The sequence below is a fragment of the Nannospalax galili genome, unplaced genomic scaffold (genome assembly GCF_000622305.1).
Source record: "Nannospalax galili isolate Female #2095 unplaced genomic scaffold, S.galili_v1.0 scaffold447, whole genome shotgun sequence".
Classification (NCBI taxonomy): domain Eukaryota; kingdom Metazoa; phylum Chordata; class Mammalia; order Rodentia; family Spalacidae; genus Nannospalax; species Nannospalax galili.
This window is the reverse complement of record NW_008355650.1, coordinates 474,644-493,651: the sequence shown is the minus strand read 5'-3', so window position 1 is coordinate 493,651 and position 19,008 is coordinate 474,644. Positions and strand designations below refer to the sequence as shown.

The 19,008-nt window shown below is 41.2% G+C and overlaps 1 protein-coding gene across 9 annotated transcripts in view; it reads right to left on the bottom strand.

Annotated features, from left to right (window-relative positions):
• Nucleotides 1-19,008, bottom strand: part of Ttc3 (tetratricopeptide repeat domain 3) — a 123,758-nt gene that overhangs the window by 64,241 nt on the left and 40,509 nt on the right. For all 9 annotated transcript variants that reach the window (XM_029556098.1, XM_008853034.3, XM_017803167.2 and 6 more), the window contains 8 exons: nucleotides 18,883-19,006; nucleotides 16,275-16,338; nucleotides 11,782-11,842; nucleotides 11,470-11,554; nucleotides 8,948-9,082; nucleotides 8,267-8,347; nucleotides 3,976-4,088; nucleotides 2,098-2,218 (listed from right to left, as the gene is read on the bottom strand). In XM_029556098.1, coding sequence (XP_029411958.1) covers nucleotides 2,098-2,218; nucleotides 3,976-4,088; nucleotides 8,267-8,347; nucleotides 8,948-9,082; nucleotides 11,470-11,554; nucleotides 11,782-11,842; nucleotides 16,275-16,338; nucleotides 18,883-19,006 — 784 coding nt within the window. The remainder of the gene's footprint in view (nucleotides 1-2,097; nucleotides 2,219-3,975; nucleotides 4,089-8,266; nucleotides 8,348-8,947; nucleotides 9,083-11,469; nucleotides 11,555-11,781; nucleotides 11,843-16,274; nucleotides 16,339-18,882; nucleotides 19,007-19,008) is intronic.

The following is a 19,008-nucleotide window of genomic DNA, read 5'->3' as shown; positions in this document are numbered from 1 at the left end:
GAACACCACTTGGTCTAGGCCCCTAACACTCCTGCTCACATACTTCCTCCAGCCCCTGTACTTGTGCCTATTCATATCCTCAGGAATTATTGCACTGCTACTGAAGTCCCAAGGGATTCACGCCGTGCTGGGGTAGCCGGCTTCCTGTTAACTGCACTCATGTCAATGCTCCAATTGTGTGAGGAGGCAAATCTAGCCATCTCTGGCTATGATCTGGGAGAGCTCTGCTGAGACACACTTAACCTAACAGTTCACCCAGGAGTACAGTTTAGTAAGTAGTTTTTTAATATACTCAAATTTTTATAGACCCATTACCACAATCTAAATTTAGAACATTTTCATTGCCCAAGAAGAGACTCCATTATCAATTATCAGTCCCATCATTTTCCACCAATTGCCTAGCCCTTTGTCATCCATTTCCTATACCTAGAGATTGCCTTTTGTGCTGGATAGTTTTAGTGTCAACTTGATACACCTGGATCAACGGAGCCTCAGTTGGGGAATCACCTCCATTGGACTGACCGGTGACCATGTCTGTGGGACATTTTCTTGATTGTTGAGTGATGTGGGAGGGCCCAGCCCATTACGGGTGGTGCCACCCCTGGGCAGGTGGGCCTGTGTTGCATAAGAAAGCAGGCTGAGCAGGGGCCAGGCGAGCAAGCCAGTAAGCAGCATTCCTCCATGGCCTGTGCTCCAGCTCCTGCTTCCAGGTGCCTGCCCTGAGTTTCTACCTTGGGCTCCCTGATGAACTGTGACCTGGGAGATGTGAGCTAAATAAACCCTTTCCTCCTAAAGTTGGTATTGGTCAGAGTGTTTTGTCACAGCAACTGAAAGCAAACTAGAGCACCCATACTGGAGAGTTCATATAAAAAGAATGCATGTGGCTTTTTGTGTCTGGTTTCCTTTTTACTTAGTATAACCTTTTCAAGTTTCATGCATGCTGTGCCATGTGTATCAGTCCTTTTTATTTACCCATTCATCATTTAACAGACACTTGAGCTGTTTCCCCCTCTAGGCTATGACAGACGTTGCTGCTACGAATATTCACATCAAGTTCTGTTGAGAACATGTTGTCCTTTCTGTGCACACAGCAGCGACTCTAACGTTTGAGGAACTGGTCGACTCTTACCATGGCAACTATGCCAGTCTACATTATAACCAGCAAAGCATGAATGCTCTGATTTCCCTATTTCCCACTGCATTCTAAATGGGTGCAGAGCAGTGTCTCACCATGGTCTTTACTTCCATTTCCCGGATAACACAGTGCTAACCGGCCACCTTTGCAAAAATGTCTCTTCAAATCCTTTGCTGCTTTTAATTAGATTACCTTTTGATTATTGAGTTGTAAAAGTTAACCCTGTGATTTTGGAATGCTTCAGTCAAAAGCAAGTTCTGAGTGCATGGGTGGATTTACCACAAGCAAAGACCTAACTTACGAAATTCTCATGTAATTTAATCTTTCCAGATTTAGTAATGAATCCTTATGGCCTTGGTCAGACACTAAATTCCTGTTTTCTGAGTTAAGTACTATATCAAGAAGTATAAGCCAGGTGTGGTGGCACACGCCTTTCGTCCCAGCACTTGGGAGGCAGAGGCAGGCAGATCTCTGTGAATTCAAGGCCAGCCTGTTCTACATAGTGAATTCCAGGACAGCTGGGGCTACAGGGAGACCCTGTCTCAAAAAGACACCCCCCCCCAAATAAAAAGAAGTACAGTGACTATAATAAATAAAGCCAAGCCCACATTCAGGCACAACCAGTACAGTGTGACACTTAAAAACGTACACTCTGAACGCCTGGACTCAAACTCCGGCTCTATTGCTTCCTTGCTGCTTAACCTTGAGCTCATCATCCAACCTCTGTAAACTTCATCTCCTTCATCTGTAAACCAGGAACCATTGCATGGCACCTACCTCACAGGACTGCTATAAGGAAAATCAATGATAAATGGAAAGTGTGTGACCAGTACATAGTAAATACCCAGTGATTTTCATTATCTTTAAAGGAGAATACATTCTGGAAGTGTGGGTGGACCTGGGTCACCATGCAGAAGGGCTTGCACAGCTTGCATGAAATGTTTGAAGAAATAAAAAGTTACCTTTATTTTTTCAGGTTGAGACTCTTCAATAACCACGTTACTTGTGGGCCAAGTTAGAATTCCAGGCAGACGACAAATCAAAGTTTTTGCTTTTTCAAAGTGATTGAGAGCTTCTAGAAATCTAAAGGCAGAATTAGGAAGAAGGTACTTAAAATGTGATATGGAGCATGATTTCACAGCAGAGCTCACCAAGACTTCGTTTCCTGGAAAGAGGACATCTGACAAGTTACTAAGTGGAAACGGTCACTGCAATAAAAATTTTGTTTAAGAGAAGGAAGAGGGCTGGAGAAATGGTCCAGCAATTAAGAGCTCTTTCAAGGACTAAGTTAGATTCCCAGCACCCACATGGTGGCCAACAACTGTTTGTAACTCCAGTTCCAGGAGATCTAATGCCCTCTTCTGGCTTCCATGAGCACCAAGTATGCACATGGCACACTTACATACATGCAGCCAAACACACATACACATAAGACAAAATCTTTAAATCTTTTTTTAATTGTAAGGAAGTTGTAGGCATACCCTAAGACCACCTGTGATCCCAAGAATGTCTAAAAACTAGCTGAAAATTTACAGATAATTAAATGTTATGAATGATATTCTATCAATAATTACTTTTTTTTTTTTTTGTCTTTTTGAGACAGGGTCTCCCTGTAGCCCCAACTGACCTGGAACTCACTATGTAAACCAGGCTGGCCTTGAATTCACAGAGATCTGCCTGCCTCTGCCTCCCAAGTGCTGGGATTAAAGGCGTGCACCATCGCGCCAGCCTCAGTGCAATTAGCAGGGACAGGGACTTTGTTTTTAAAGCCATATCATATCCCTTAAGGCCACACAGAGAATTCAGGAAGACAAGATGGAGAGATGATGCTTCTAGAGAGCAGCCACACATTAAACTCAGCAAGGACACCCACGATCACACAGTTCAGAGAAAACAGTTTATGCTCAGCTCACGAATGGAATATGTATATCTCTCGTTTTCACACAGTCCAATATTCCCTCAATTCACACATACTTTGTAAAGGATAGCTCCTCAAAGTAAATTATGATAGTGTAGTGCACATAAGACAGCAAAACAACTACAGTCTACACAGATGGTTCAGTGGTATTTGCTGAGTAATTATGAAGACTTGAGTTTGGGTGCCCAGCACCCACATAAAAGCCTAGAGTGGCAACCAAGTTTAATCCCAGTGCTATGGGGGCAAGTCAGAGACCAGCAGAGCCTGGGGGCTCACTGTCCAGTGAAATCTGGCTCAAACAGCGAGAAACAGGTTCAGTGAGAGATTCTGTCTAAAAAAATAAGGCGGAGGGGCCAGAGAGAGGCTCAAAGGAAAAAGTGCTCACCTTATGAGCCTGGTGGCATGAGTTCAATTTGTGGAAACCACATAAAGGTAAGTAGAGAACTGACTTCGTGAATCTGTCCTCTAATTTCCACACACAGCATGGCACATTTATCAGCATACACATTAATTTAAAAAATAAGGTGGGGGCTGGAGAGATGGCTCACAGTTAAGAGCACTGGCTGTTCTTACAGAAGACCCAAGTTAGGTTCCCAGTACCCACATTAAGCTAACAACCATCCGTAACTCCAGTTCCAGGGGAATCAGATGTCCTCTTCTGGCCTCTGTGGACATTGCATGCATGTGGCACACTTAACATACTTGCAAGCAAAGCACTCATACACGTAAAATAAAAATAAATCAATAAAAACTAAGGTAAAAAGAAATAGACACCCAAAGTCAATCACTGACCTCCATATAGTTATACGTGTAGATACCCATACCAGATACACACACACACACGCGCAGCCTCCAAAAATCGAGTCATTATTACAAAGACCTTAGGCAGGTTATCAGCCTGGAACTTATGATCTCTACTAACCTGTTTTTCTTCAGATACACTTTTCCTATTCCACAGTAGGCCAAGCAATCAAGTCCCTCATTGGGGTAGTGTTCAATCATCCTCTTAAATTGGTTTTCAGCTTCCGATAATTCCTTCAAAAGCAATGAAAACAACAACGATTTGCATTATTTTAAAAAGTTCCTGTAGCAAAATTATACCTTCAGTATTTCATTTCTTGTAAATTACATAAATTTCTGAACAATGTGGCTACTCATATGGAAATTCAGAGATAACAAAACCAATCCCGCTGAAAAGGGACTATCAACCAACAAGTGTTTACCAAAACTGGTATCAGTAAAAACAGGTATGATTTCATGGTTTAAAAACAACTAATTTGGGGTTCAGCAGTTAAGAGCACTGGCTACTCTTGAAGAGTACCAGGATTTGGTTCCCAGCACCGACATGGTAGGTAACAACCATCTGTAACTGCAGTTCAAGAGGATCTGAGCCCTCTTCTGGCTTTCATGGGCATTGCATGCATACAATGCACTTACATACATGCAGGCCAAACATTTATACACATTAAAAAAAAAAACAAAAAACACTGGTTTGGGCACAAACACAACATCCTAACACACATGGTAGCAAATGCTGCCCCTTGGCAGGACTGGCAATCTGGTGACACTGTATGTTACTTTGTGGAATGAGACAGGAATGTTTGTGTTAAAAATTACCTTTTGAAAAAATTATTAAGAGCTCAGACTATATTCTTTTGAACATTTCCAACAAAGCAAAACCTTTGTGCTTTAGATAAAGTTTATTTTGGGGCAAAGTTCACATTTAGTTCAGAGAAATAATAATAAGCACATTCTGACTGAAAAGAAAGGTGAAGACAGAGTTTCTAAGCAGCACTGAGGTCTACGCCAAAGGAGGCATTTCAGAAGCGCCCACAGGAGCACTGTACTGCTGAAATGCTGGCCTCTTTAAGAAACTGACTACTCTGGGGGAGGAGGGTTCGGGGAGTAGGGGGTGAATATGATCAAAATACACTGTGCATGTGTATGAAATTCTCAATTAATAAAAATATCATGTGTCATTTTATTTCTTTTTTTTTTGAGACAGGGTCTTCCCATAGCAGGTCCAGCTTAAACTCACTATATAGACCAGGCTGGCCTTGAACTCAGAGATCCACCTGCCTCTGCCTCCCATGTGCTGGGATCAAAGGTGTGTGCCACCACGCTCAGCTCTTATGTGTCATTTTTAAAAAAATATTTTATTTATTATTTTTATTTTATGTGTATGAGTGTATCACCTGCATGTATGTGACTGCACCCATGTCGTGCAGTGCCACAGAGGTCAAAAGGGGCTTTGGATTCCCTGGGAACTGGAGTTAAGGATGGTTCGTAGCCACCATGTGGGTGCTGGGAATCAAACCCGGGTCCTCTTCAAGAGCAGTCAGTGCTCTTAACTGCTGAGCCATCTCTCCAGCCCCCATATGTGTCATTTTTATAAAAGAAAGTAAAAGGGACTACTTGGTGAAAATCTTTTTAATTTTTTGGGGGGGAGGGTCTTTTTGAGACAGGGTATCCCTGTAGCTCCAACTGTCCTGGAACTCACTATGTACACCAGGCTGGCCTTGAACTCACAGAGATCTGCCTGCCTCTGATTAAAGGCGTGCACCACCACACCCGGCCTTTAAATGTTTATTTTTAAATCAGTCTTTTTTTTTTTTTTTTTTGGAGGAGGAAGCATAAAAATTTACTTCATATTAATTAGTAGAGGTGATAAACATTACCATTGAAATCTACCTGATGATTTTATATCCATACTCAGGTGCCGAGGATATGAGTGTAACCGACTGTGACTAGCAACAGATACATAGAGACTAAAGGCACATGTGCAAACATCTAAGTGTTAGTACCATTAGAAATGTAGGAAACAGCATATTTTAAAATGAAATGGAGATCTTCTTTAAAGGTTGAAAACTCATTCAATTTTATGTCTTACAGGGTTTATACTGAGCTCAATATTGTATAACTGTATTAATTCAACTGTGAACCTAAAAATTTAAAACCATTTTTGAAAGAGATGTATCCTTGGCTCTGGAAATTGTTACTGAATATGTTAAAGCTGTAATGAAATGCTTCTTCTAATCTTGTGGTTATTACATTAAAAAAAATTCTAAAGCCTGAGCTTTTTCTTTTTAATTTTTATTTATTTTTTACTTTTATGTATACAAGGGTTTTGCATGCATGTATGCTAAGTGAACCTATGTCCACAATGCCCATAGAGGCCAGAAGGCGGCTTCGGATTCCCTGGAACTGGTGTTCAGATAGCCACCATGTAAGTGCTAGGAATTGAACCTGGGTCCTCTATAAGAGAAACCAGTGCTCTTAAATGCTGCACCATATCTCCAGTCCCTAGGTCTGAGCTTTTGAAGAGGGAAGGGAGGAGTTGTCAGGGAAGGTTGAACTGAAGGCTGAAATAGAAACACTCCCTCCCCTGACAGACTAAATCATAAATGCAATGAATTATTTCTTTAATTTTGATAAAGCCAAACATATTTTTATCATATCAAGGTAAGAATTAAAAATTGAATGTCTTGTCTCCAAAAATCTATTAGAAAGTAGACACTGACGGAAGACACTTCAACTGTCATATCAAGAACAAGGAAAACGAACCTCAGGTGCCAGGAACTCTTTTTTTAATTTTAATTTTAACTTATTATTATTATTTTTTAATGTGTATGAGTGTATTGCCTCCATGTAGGTGGTGTACCTGTGTAGTCAATGCCCACAGTGGTCAGAAGAGGGCATCTGATTCCCCTGGAACTGGAGTTAGGGACAGTTGTTAGCCATCATGTGGGTGCTGGGAACCGAACCACGGTCCTCTGCAAGAGTAGCTAGTGCTTATAAATGGCTGAGCCATCTCTCCAGTCTCAGGGTACCAACAACTGTTACAAGTGAGTGACACACATTTATTTGAATTAGGTGGTAATTAAAATTTGCATTTAACTAGGGAAGTTTAGAACCCAGGTTAGCACATCTACCTGCGGCTCATGTAGACAACAGTTATAAACATGGCCACACACAAAATTACAAACTCTGCTAAAACATTAGGAGTCTTATTATGTGTGGTTTTGTTTATTTATGTATCCTTTCTTTTTTTTGAGACAAGGTCTCCCTTGTAGAACCAGATGGTCTGGAACTCTGTGCAAACCAGGCTGACCTCCACCTGCCACTGCCTTGGAGTGCTGGGATCAAAGGTGTGACATCATGCCCAGTTGTGTTTTTTGTTTGTTTTAACTCAACTGTGAGCTGTGGAGATGACAGCCTCATGCTGCAATGTCAAAAAGCTGGACTTATCTGCAAGCATCTCAGCATTTATAGAAAACTACAGACCATGGAGAATAAACTTGTAAAACCAACTGATGCCTTTAAGCATCCTAGGAATGCTCAGAAGGAATGAGTAATGGAAGGCAAAGAAGTCACAGCAGATCACATGCAGTTATGGGAAGCCCATACTCAAGAAATAATCCAGTACAGAAGTCCTCACCACTCCGATCTAAGAGCTATTAACATCATGCTTACTTTGGATTTTCTAATAGAACACAATGTCACAACACTGACATCTCCTTTCTACCTCCCAAGCCCATTCCACCTTCCACCAATAAATAAAATGGTTACTAGGTCTGATATACAAATGGTCCCTGCTGTTTTTACTACTGTAAACTGCTAGGTATTAGTAAATAATACACAGTACTATTGTGTACAGATAATGGTGTACTCACAATTTTCTCCAACTTGCCTTTTCCCTTTGACATTATGTTGCTATAACATTATGTTGCTATGACATTATGTTGCTATGACATTATGTTCCTATGACATTACGTTACTATGATATGCTAAATTTTCTACTTTTCATATAAACAAAAAGTAGACTCTTACCAACGGCCAAGCATGGCCTCTTTCTCCTAACAAACAATTTTTGTCTTTTGTAAAGAATACATCTTCCTATGTTCGTAAGATCTCAGACTGCTGCTTCATCTCCCGAGTATGTGATTATAGGCATAAACCACCATTCTCTACTAGAATTTTCTTTAAAAACAGAGCAAAACAAACAAGCCACAAATATCCCAGTATTCAGAAGGTAGAAGGAGGTCACAAGTCTGAGGCCAAACTCGGAAACATTGCAAGATTGTCCAGCCTGCCTCCCTCACTCCAAGTTAAGATTCACTATCTCAAGGAAGAAATGAGCCAAAACAGGAGCCCAATTTTTAAGTATCTTCCATAATCAACGTCATGTTATCTGTCTTGGTTGTACCTCTTACCTCAGGTTGTCCTATCCCAAGCAGAGAAATAGCAAGTCCATAAACCACTAGTACATAGTTAATCATGGCGAGGTTCAATTGCTGTTGATAAAGATACGTTAGTTAAAAATCTGAACACAACACTGGTCAATCTGTATTAGAATAATCATTTAGGTGAGAACTGAAAAACAGCGTATTAACATCTCAATAGCTGATGACTAAGTTAACTAACAAAGGATTAGAAATACATTCTGTGCAATAAGCGGTTATAGGTACTTACAACACAGAATCAGGTCTCAGTACAGTGAGGCATAGTTTGTAACAGATCAGAAGAGTTTTTAATTAAAATCAAATTCTGTTGCATTCTCTGGCATTCAAGTGGGGAACTGGTGATGTACCAAGACATCTGCTCTTAGAACCTTGCTTAAGCTACTTTCTTGCTGGACAAAAGGATGGAAGTGAAAGGAGTCCAAATCCTTGACTTAGTCCTTTTAAAAGAAAAGGCCAGGAGGTTCCAATAGACCTCAGCAATGGTCAAGGAGTACAGATTACATACTGACTGTGAAAGTCTGATTGGAAACACTAACACTTGCTTCCCACGTCTGGAAGCGTAAGTTCTGTTACCCATTAAAGTCTAATTCTCTTCTAAATTCACCTGAGGCGATAATCATTGATAACGAAGTTATAATACACCAATCTCACCTTTATTTTTTGAGGATCTAAACCATTTAGCAACTCCGTAAAAGCCTGGGCTGCACTTCGGCAACGCTGTTCTAACAAGGCTGTGTAGCCATCTTGAATTAAGCTTCTCAACATTTTCATAATATTAGCAAAATCCTGGAGGAAAAACAAAAACCTATCAGCAGTCCAAATTTATACCTTGTTGGGATTTAAGACGCTAAGTTTACCGGTAATATTTAAAATTTTAGCTTACTTTGTGTTGGAGGTGTGCCTGTGTCCGAACACACAAGTACGGAGGACAACTTGCAGGATTCGGTCCTCTCTATGGTTAAGCCACCTCACTGACTGACAGCACTATTTTATAAACAATAGTCTTCAGGAAAATGCCTCATCTTCCTTCACTGAATGCCTTCCTTAGCACCACATGCTTAAAGACACTGTTCTACCACCTTCACTCTGACATCTCTGCTACTGTCCCAACAAGAAGAGGTGGTTCATTTTATTCGACATGGTGCTAAGCTTGTTCATGCTTTCAGACTTAAAATGGTATTCTGAAGTTTTAACAACATGTACAAAGAAGACCAGCCACCACTTAAATAGGTAATTGTTTGGTTGGGACTAAAACCTTAAGAGACAGGAGAACAAGCAATCTATGTACTGATTGTTATCAGAGTTTTAACAACTGCTATACTGCCTTGAAACAAACTAATTTTATGTAACATACCGATATTTTAATCACTAACTTCACTCCTGCATACTACCACTTAAATATAACCAGACAAACTTATTAGGAAAGATACCAACAAGTTAAATGCAAAAGGAAAGATACAAAGAAAAAACTAAAATTGGGATGGATGTGGTGGTTACACGCCTTTAGTCCCAGGATTTGGGAGGCAGAGGCAGATGGGTTACTGTGAGATTGGGGCCAGCCTGGTCTATATAGGGAATTCCAGGTCAGGTGGGCTACAGGGAGACCCTGTCTAAAAAACAAAACAGCCCCCCCAAAAAACCCAAAACTTAATGTACGATACCTTTAAAATAAACTTTGCAATTTTAAGATACATACACATAAATTATATTTTGATACTGTATTTTAGTTGTATAGCAATGAATGTAGGTGACAAAGTACCATACAGACGGGAGGAATAAGACGGGACATTAAACCACGTATTCATACCAGTCAGTCGGGGAGAAAATACAGAATCTGAATGTTTTAGCATCCAAAGTTCCTAACAGTAAGGTTCAAAGAAGTCATTCCAACAGGAAGAAGAGCCCTAGTGTTTTCTGATGATTTCTGCCCAATGAGCCAAAGTGTAAGAGATTTTTTTCCTCAAATACACATGGAAAAGAATAGCCTAAAACTGGTGTTTGTTGTAATATTTAAAACAATCAAAAGTCATATTTAAGATATGAGCTTAAGGGTATAAAATATGTTGTCTCACAAATATCAGTTATCAGCTTTATATGAATCAATTCAATTTTAACTGCTTCTTAATGTGGGAAAACAGAGCCCTATGTCAGACATTTTCTTTGGAAACTCTTTTTCTCAATACGACAGAACTTGGGATTCTCTGGACTGGACACTCCAGAGAGGCAGAATGAACCTTCTCACTACAGATCCAAGCTCTGTTCTCACCAGAGGAGAGCTCTAAATACCATGGGCTGAATGAAAAGTGAGTCCACGTAACTTTCATGCACGCTGAGATATTCTATCTTCATAAGCTTAAGTCCTCATGGAATCAGTAAAACCAGAAACACATAATAAAAAAAATCTCGTTAGTTCTAAAATTGCTTTTATGCAAATGATTGGAAATGTTTCAACCTCTTGTATGATTTTTTACATAAATATAAAATAACTGCATTTTTAAATGACCCATATACTTTGAAGTAAGTATCTTATGTTAAGACGCCTTTTTCTTTTTTAAAAATATTTTATTTTTATTTTTTGTGTATGAGTGTATTGCCTGCATATATGTAAGTGCACCCATGTCGTGCAATGCCCACAGAGGTCAGAAGAAAGCACTGGATTCCCTGGAACTGGAGTTATGGATGTTTGTTAGCCTCCGTGTGAGTGCTGGAATTCAAATCTGGGTCCTCTCCACAGGCAGCCAGTGCTCTTAACCACTAGCCATCTCTCCAGCCCTAAGACGCCCTTTTCATCACTAAAGAATTAAACGTCAAAGAATCTGTATACAAAGTTTATTTTGTTTACATATGAAGTTTATCTGAATACTGTTAAATCATTCAAAGGAAAAGTTGGTGCTTTTACGATTTTACAGTAGACAAAACAGCCAGTAATAAAATAGTTTTAAATTATTTAAATATTTAAGAAATAAGTTCGTATTACTATTAAATCTTTGGGAAAGAATTCTACAGTATTAACAATTTAGTTAAAACTTTGGCTAACAATTATCAAGTCAATACTTAAATTAGTGTTAGTCTGGTTTCTTGGCAATTATTAAATCAGTACTATAATTTTATTCTTGTGAAAATGTTTTGTTTAAAGAATTTGGTTTTTCTATAGGAAAAATCTTCACAATTACCTGGTGTGCAGCTCTGGATGATTTTGAAAACTGTTTCTCCAAAATGTTTTTCAGATCCACTGGTAAAGTCAATTGTGAGCTAGAACTAAAGAAGAAAAAAGTGTGTGCTACGAAACATCTTAAAAATGAAGCAGCCTTACTCCTACTTAAAAACACTGTATTTACTGAAGGTCGTTTAAAACACTGAGTGAACAGAGAATCACACCAGCTCTTGAACAGACATATTACCAAAATGTCGAGTCCTCTCAGATTAAACTATAAACCCAATCTTCATTAAAATTCCTGTAAAAGTAAGAGAGGACAACAACATACCTCAGCTTTTCTGAGTCACTGTTTCGGGATTTTTGTTTTCCTTTATGTTTTGGAGGCTGACCTGTGAATATAAAAGTATTTCCTCCTGAAAGAAGCACATAAAAATCTGCAAGATTGAGAATAAAAAATGAAGTCTATGCAAACTGGAAGCCAGGTGTGCGACAATGCAACAAGACCTACACACGCTGGGACACGAAAACCAACGGAGCAACAGTGAACGCAAATGCAGCAATGAGAGCCAGAAGCCACCGATTATAGAGTTATATAGAGGCAATAGTTCCTTTTCTCAAGCAGTATGTACGTATGTATGTATGTATGTATGTATGTGTGTGTTTATTTATTTATTTATTTATTTATTTATTTATTTATTTGTGTTTTTGAGACAGGGTCTCCCTGTAGTCCCAGCTGTCCTGGAACTCACTATGTAGACCAGGCTGGCCTTGAACTCACAGAGATCTGCCTGCCTCTGCCTCCCAAGTGCTGGGATTAAAAATGTGCACTACCATACCCAACCTCTCAGGCAGTTTATGACCAGAGGAAACACGAATCACCATACAGAAGACACCACATTATTACTGACATATTAATTCCACGGTCGGTAATTAACTTATCTCACAACTCACAGAAGGGAGAAATCATGTTATCCAGAATAGTTGGGAAAAGCATTACCAAGCATGCAGTGTTTGTGTTTTGTAAGGGACTAAACCCCTTAGAAACCCAGATCGTCCCTGGGGGACACTCGAGTTTGGTTTCCGGGTTTCCTCTTTGCACTTGTGAAGTGTTTCATGTTTCTGTGTGTGTACACGTGTGATTCTTTAGGTGTATGCATGTGATTCTTTATCCTTCAATGATAGTTTGCCTGTTCTCTCTGCTGGTCTGAAATTTTTCCTGCCTTCTGATTCTTTAACCCGCTGAGTAAACAAACCCAACCTCACCTTAGACTGATAACGATGCCAGGCCAACAGTTTGGTGCTGAGTAACACACAGGATTTGGATGCAAGAGTCTGAACCCAAGAATGGCATTCATTTTAGCAATACTAAGTCTATCTGTGTTATCCAAAGAGTTCCACAATGGTAGACGAGCAGAAATGGGATCTAAAGGCAGGTTGGGGTGGGGTGTGGGGTGTTACAGACCATTACTCCAGATTCCGAGCTCTAAAGCCCAGACTTTACTCCACTGGCAGAAGAAATCGCTGCCTCTTTAGGGGTCGGAGGAGAAACAAGTTAGAGCTGTATTAGAAGAGTTAGTAAGGCAAGGACGGTATGTGCGACAGAAGGTTTGGGGAGACAGCACAGAGCCAAGTCGGACAAGGGGAAAACAATCAATGCTGGCTTCGATGTCCTTAAAACTGAGAAGCTTCTGGAAAGGCAGTGGAGCTCTGACTTGAATTTTGCTGTTTGGGCATGAGCAAAGGGGTTTAATTTATAATTCTGGGACCTCAAGTCCTTTACTTGAGTCAAACGGTGACAGCTGGGAAGTAGGTATTAATGTTACTATGGTACACATACTATTATCATGTTTTAAAAATAAAGCAGTCTTACTCATATTTAAAATAATGTATTTACTGAAGGTCATTTAAAATACTGAGTAAATGGAGAATCACACTAGTTCTTGAGCAGAAATATTACCAAAATGCTGATTCCTCTCTCAGTGCTTTAAATGTCATCTTTCAAGAAGTGTTATTCTCAAAGACATTTCACATACTGTTAAAATTACATTAGGATAACTGTGTGAGTTTCCAATTCTAATATTTAATAATATGCTAACCACATGGAAATGCCCAGCACTAAGTAGCCAGATATGTGGAAACAGCCTGAGAGAAGATGGACCTACAGGCAGCAAAGACAGAGCAGATGCTAGAAGCAAAACATTGTACAGGAAACAAACAAAAACCCCAACTAATAAAGGAAAAGAGACCTGCAGGTGCCACAGTCAAACAGCACAGGCAACAACCTCGTGACAGCCCCGACAGGAACACCACAGAAAGTTGCAGGTAGACAACTGCTGTGAGACAATCTTGAGCCATCAATACAACCTACTTCCTTAGACTCAGTTTGAGGAAGCAGAGAAATATGCAAACCTACTGTAGGATTTTTATCAAAATATGGTACAAGGGGAGAGAGGGCATAACTGAAGCATGAATAGTCATGTCTCCACAATGCTGCTTCCTGGAATTCATGCCACAAAATAATGTCCTGCTGTTTACATGCTTACTGCATGCACAAATTATCACATGCAATGAACACACAACTTAATGAAAATTAGCCAAAAGTAAAAGTACTGGCATTGTGTTGCCCAAGAGTGTCAACTGAAAGCTTGCTAGAACGAGCAATATTCAAGGGGGTGAACAGGCCACAGAGGCACCGCCCTGCTGAATGAGACAGGCCTTTTAACAAAGAAACACCCAGAAACGGAGTGGTAGCACAAGCCTCTAATTCCAGAACTCAGGAGGTGGAGGCAGGCAGATAGATCTCTGTGAGATCAAGGTCAGCCTGGTCTACCTAGCAAGTTCCAGCTCAGTTGAGGCAACAGGGAGACCCATTCTCGAAAGAAAAAAAAAAAAAAAATCAAACTTTAAAAACTCTAAAAAATAAAAATAAGAAAACCCAGCCATTTACAAACCATGGAAGGAGCCTTCATTGGGTACTGAATGTGCTAGGGCCAGGATACCAGACTTCCTAGCCTACGGAATGCAAGAAGTATGTTTGTGATCTACAAACTACCTAGTTGGTGGTTCTTCTGTTAGAGTAGTCTGAATGGACTAAGACAAGCATCTTTTCTCAACAGGCGTGGTGTCATCCTTAAACAGGGCAAAAACAGGATACAACAACAAAAAAAAATCATTTTATATATAAAGGACACGTGCAAGTCAAATGTGGTGGTTTGTGCTTATAACTTTGCATGTTCTCACCTTGGTTACTGAGTAAGACCTTGCCTCAAAAGTCAAAAGCAATGTCATAAAAATTTCAAGAGGAGGCCAATTAAAGAAAAAATGGTTAATTAAGAACAAAGAACTCTTGTTGTTAGAGGAGGTAATAATGAAAACGCTCAATGCACAACAAAGGCCTGAAGAAAACCAAGGGTAAGACAAGAGCAATGCATCTCATCCATTATGTCATTGGATTTCCAAAATTAAATTTATTAAATAATGTGAAGGAAGAATTGATTTGGAGTAAGTATCAGTGTTCTGTCTCCTGTTAGTGTGTACGTGTTCTAGTGTGTAGAGGCCAGAAGTCAACCTTGGGTGTCTTCCTTAATCACTTTCCATCTTATCCTTTTGAAACAGGGTCTGCCACTGAACCTGGTCCTTGTAGATTCAGCTAGATCAGCTGGCCATCATGTGTCAGGCATCTTCCTGCCTCTGCCTACCCAGTGCTAGGATTATAGTCACTGTACCTGGCTTTTACATGGGTGTTGGGGATCAAATTCAGATTTTTTTGCTTATACAGAAAACATGTTACCAACTATGGTAACTTGACTGGATCTGGAATCGGCTAAGTGACAAACTGCTAGGTACATCTGTATGGGATCTCCTTGATCCTGTCATCTGAAGTGAGAAGAGCCACCCTGAAGGTGGGCAGAGCCTTCTGGCGGCAGCAACATAAGGAACCCAGGGAGAACCTTCACGTTCTGTCTGCTCACCTCAGCCCCTTGGCTGCTGCTACTGCCATCCTCCATCAACACCAGAACCGGCTTCTTTCCTTCTCTCAACGTGGACTAAAGACCAGTGGCTCTCCAGGAACCCTCAAGGCCTTCAGGCCAGACTGGAACTGCTGAGGCACCCAGCCGAATGGACAGGACAGCTACCAGGTTCTCAGCCTGTCCCAGTGTGGAGACAGCCATCGTGGGACTACCCATACTGTATCATAGAAGCCAATCTAATAAAGTCCCTTTAATATATATTCTATCAATTTTATTCCTATAGAGAACCTAGGACACCAACTCGGCCATGCCCCTACCTCTCAATAGTATCTTAACACAGAACTACTGTTGTTTAATCACTAAAGTCCATGTATAAAGGCTTAGTCCTCAGGAGAGCAGAACTGGGCAATGCTGTGACATCCTTAAGTGGACCTAACAGGAGGCTATGTCACACTGAGTAAACTGAAGGGAGCTACGGGACTTGGTCTGGCCTTTTCTCTCATGACTTTCTAGTTGGAGATGTGAGTAGCTTGCTCTGATACGCATTTGCTGACACGGCCACCCTCATGCCTCTCGAGGACTGAGCCGACACAGGCAGCATGCCTTTTGAACTTTCAGAATACTGAGCCAAACGGACCTCCTTTGCCTCAGGACCTACCTGTGAAGTGCTTCGTGCTGACGGGAAGCTGACTACAAGCATTATGAAGCAAAAGAGCAAGAGAAAATACAACAGAGGAGCAAGAGCGAAAGGGAGCAGGTAAGTAAGACGACAAGAGTTACAAGTGACGCTCGGCAAGTCTGGGTAACATTACATTAGCTCAGCAACAAATTTATATACAAAATTACTCACTTGGTGGTGGTGAATATTCAGGGTGACAGTCACAATCATCTCCCTTCATAGCCTCATCTACCCCCTGCCATGAAAATAAAACTAGTGAGATTTTCAAAAAGAATGCTGCCACAAAGAGTCAAGTACATACGGGAGACTATGACAGGCTTGCTCAAGCACCTATGGCCAGTTGTAACTAATGACAAGAGATCAAGGGAAACCACAAGTTCTGAATGTCAGTTCTGTCTCTGCTACTCAGCATGATGCCTGAAGTGGGAGCTGTTCAGCCACACTGATAATCAATTACTATCATCACAGTTTTCCTACACTCCTCTCTCTAACGAAATGAAAATCTCCAGTTTCAATATTAGACACAAAATGACTATACAGGACTTTGGAAAAATTCTCTCAGACATTATCGACCCCTCCCAGGTCAGCTGCGGCCCGGAAGGGGTTGAGGCCCTATCTTGAGCTGATAGCCAAGCCTGGCAGTGCATCAAGTCTCCCACACTGTACTGGTTTTGAAGGCATGGAATGGTGTGGAGAGCAGCTGAGGCGTGGCACCATGGACAGGGTCAGAAGAGAGGCCGGGAGGGACCAGTGGTGAAGGCGCAGCCTCGGCTGCAGTGGAGACCCCAGGATTGACAGGGTCAAGGAGAGAAGCTGAAGCTTGGCAGCATGTGTCAGGGTTGAAGTACCTGGAGACCAGAGGAGCCACTGGTGAAGGTGCCGTCTCCTCTGTAGTGGAGACCCTTACATATTAGAGGCTCCAGGATCATGGGACAACCAACAAGGGCAGTGGCAGGTGTGATGTGCAGAAGGCCTTAGCCCATGACACAAGCTGTGGGTATTTTGGACAGCCAAGCAAAGGGGTGGGCCGGCTAAGCCCTTTGGAGCCCAGAAGATGAGCCCCCAGAGGTTGGACACTGCTGATGGCCACTGTGCCCTGGTTCTCTCCCTGCAGCCCTAGCTGGCCTGGAACTTGCTACATAGACTAGGCTGGCCTCAATCTCACAGAGATCTGCCTGCCCTTGCCTCCCAAGTGATGGGATTAAAGGTGTGTACCACCATGCCCAGCTGAGACTTTTAAACTTATATTGTGATATTAACATGAGCTCTTGGGGTCAGAAAAGAAAGGAAAGGTTATGTTTTAAAGTGATGTGTGTGTCAAAGTTGACAAGGGATAGAATGTCATAGGTAATTTTTGTCAACATGACATAAACCTAGCCACATCTGGGTAGAGAGAATCTCAACTGAGGAACTTCCTCCACTAGAATGACCTGTGGCCCTACCTGTGAGGATTTTCTTGAATGCTGGCTGATGGAGGAGGACCCAGGCCAGAGTGGGCAGTGCCATCACTGGGCAGGTGGGCCTGGGCTATGTGAGCAGCAGGCTTAGCAAGCCGGGGGAGCAAGCCAGGAAACAGCGTTCCTCTGTACTTCAGTTCCCACCTCCAGGTTTCTGCCCCGACTTCCCTCAGTGATGGACTGTGTCTTGAAGTGTAAGATAAACACCCTTTCCTCCCTGAGCTTGTTTTAATCAGAGTTATGACAGCATCACAGAAGCAAACTTAAGATATCTTCCTTCTTCCTTTCCTCATATCTTGAAGAGAAATATAAACATGAGCTCGGTGGCAGCTGCTAGCCTTTGTATGCCACAGGTCTGAGAAGAGCTCAGACACATTTGAGATGCCTGATCACAGAGCCAGGCTAGCGGCCTACTGGTGCTCTGAAGAAAACATCACACGAAGACATTTGCTGAGCACAGCACTGAATTAAGGGGTGGAATTATGGCTGTCAAGAGTGACAAAAAAAAAATACTCTTTGAGCAGAAGCAGGGAAGAGGTACCTCCTAGGTACGTCAGCACAGCAGCTGCGCAGCGGGTTGGTACAATACCAAGTAACCAAACGGGCTGCAGGAGAAAAGGGGGAAAAAAGAAAAATCCAAAACAACGGAGAGAGGGCTGTGGAGACCTAACGACCAGGCTCCATCGTCCCTCAATCCTAAAAGACTGGATGGAGAACGGAGGACACACACACAGATCAGTGTACACAGAGCCGTGATTCCAAAATAAATCGTGTGACTTTTAGGTATTATCTTACACACACAGAGATCAGTGTACACAGAGCTGTGATTCCAAAATAAATCGTGTGACTTTTAGGTATTATCTTACACACACAGAGATCAGTGTACACAGAGCTGTGATTCCAAAATAAATCGTGTGACTTTTAGGTATTATCTTACACACACAGAGATCAGTGTACACGGAGCCATGATTCCAAAATAAATCATGGGACTTTCAGGTATTATCTTACACATACAGAGATCAGTGTACACAGAGCCGTGATTCCAAAATAAATCGTGTGACTTTCAGGTATTATCTTACACATACAGAGATCAGTGTACACGGAACCGTGATTCCAAAATAAATCGTGTGACTTTTAGGTATTATCTTTTGTAGCTGAGATGCTACATAACTCATTTTTAAAAAGCCATTTTCTTGACATCAACAAACAAAAAAAGAGCTCAGATCACCAAAATATTTGGTTTCTACTAGCACTGAAACATCACTGTAAAAATGTGAAGTTATTTATATGTGAAATAATTTTAGTTTTTAAACCGAGCTTACCTTTAGATTTTGATTACCACCGTTTGCCATTTTGTATTTAGTTTTTCTGAAACTTCTTTCTGTTTCCACAAAGTTAAGTGATGTACTAAATGCAGGTGCTGATAAATTTCTAGATATGTAAGCCCT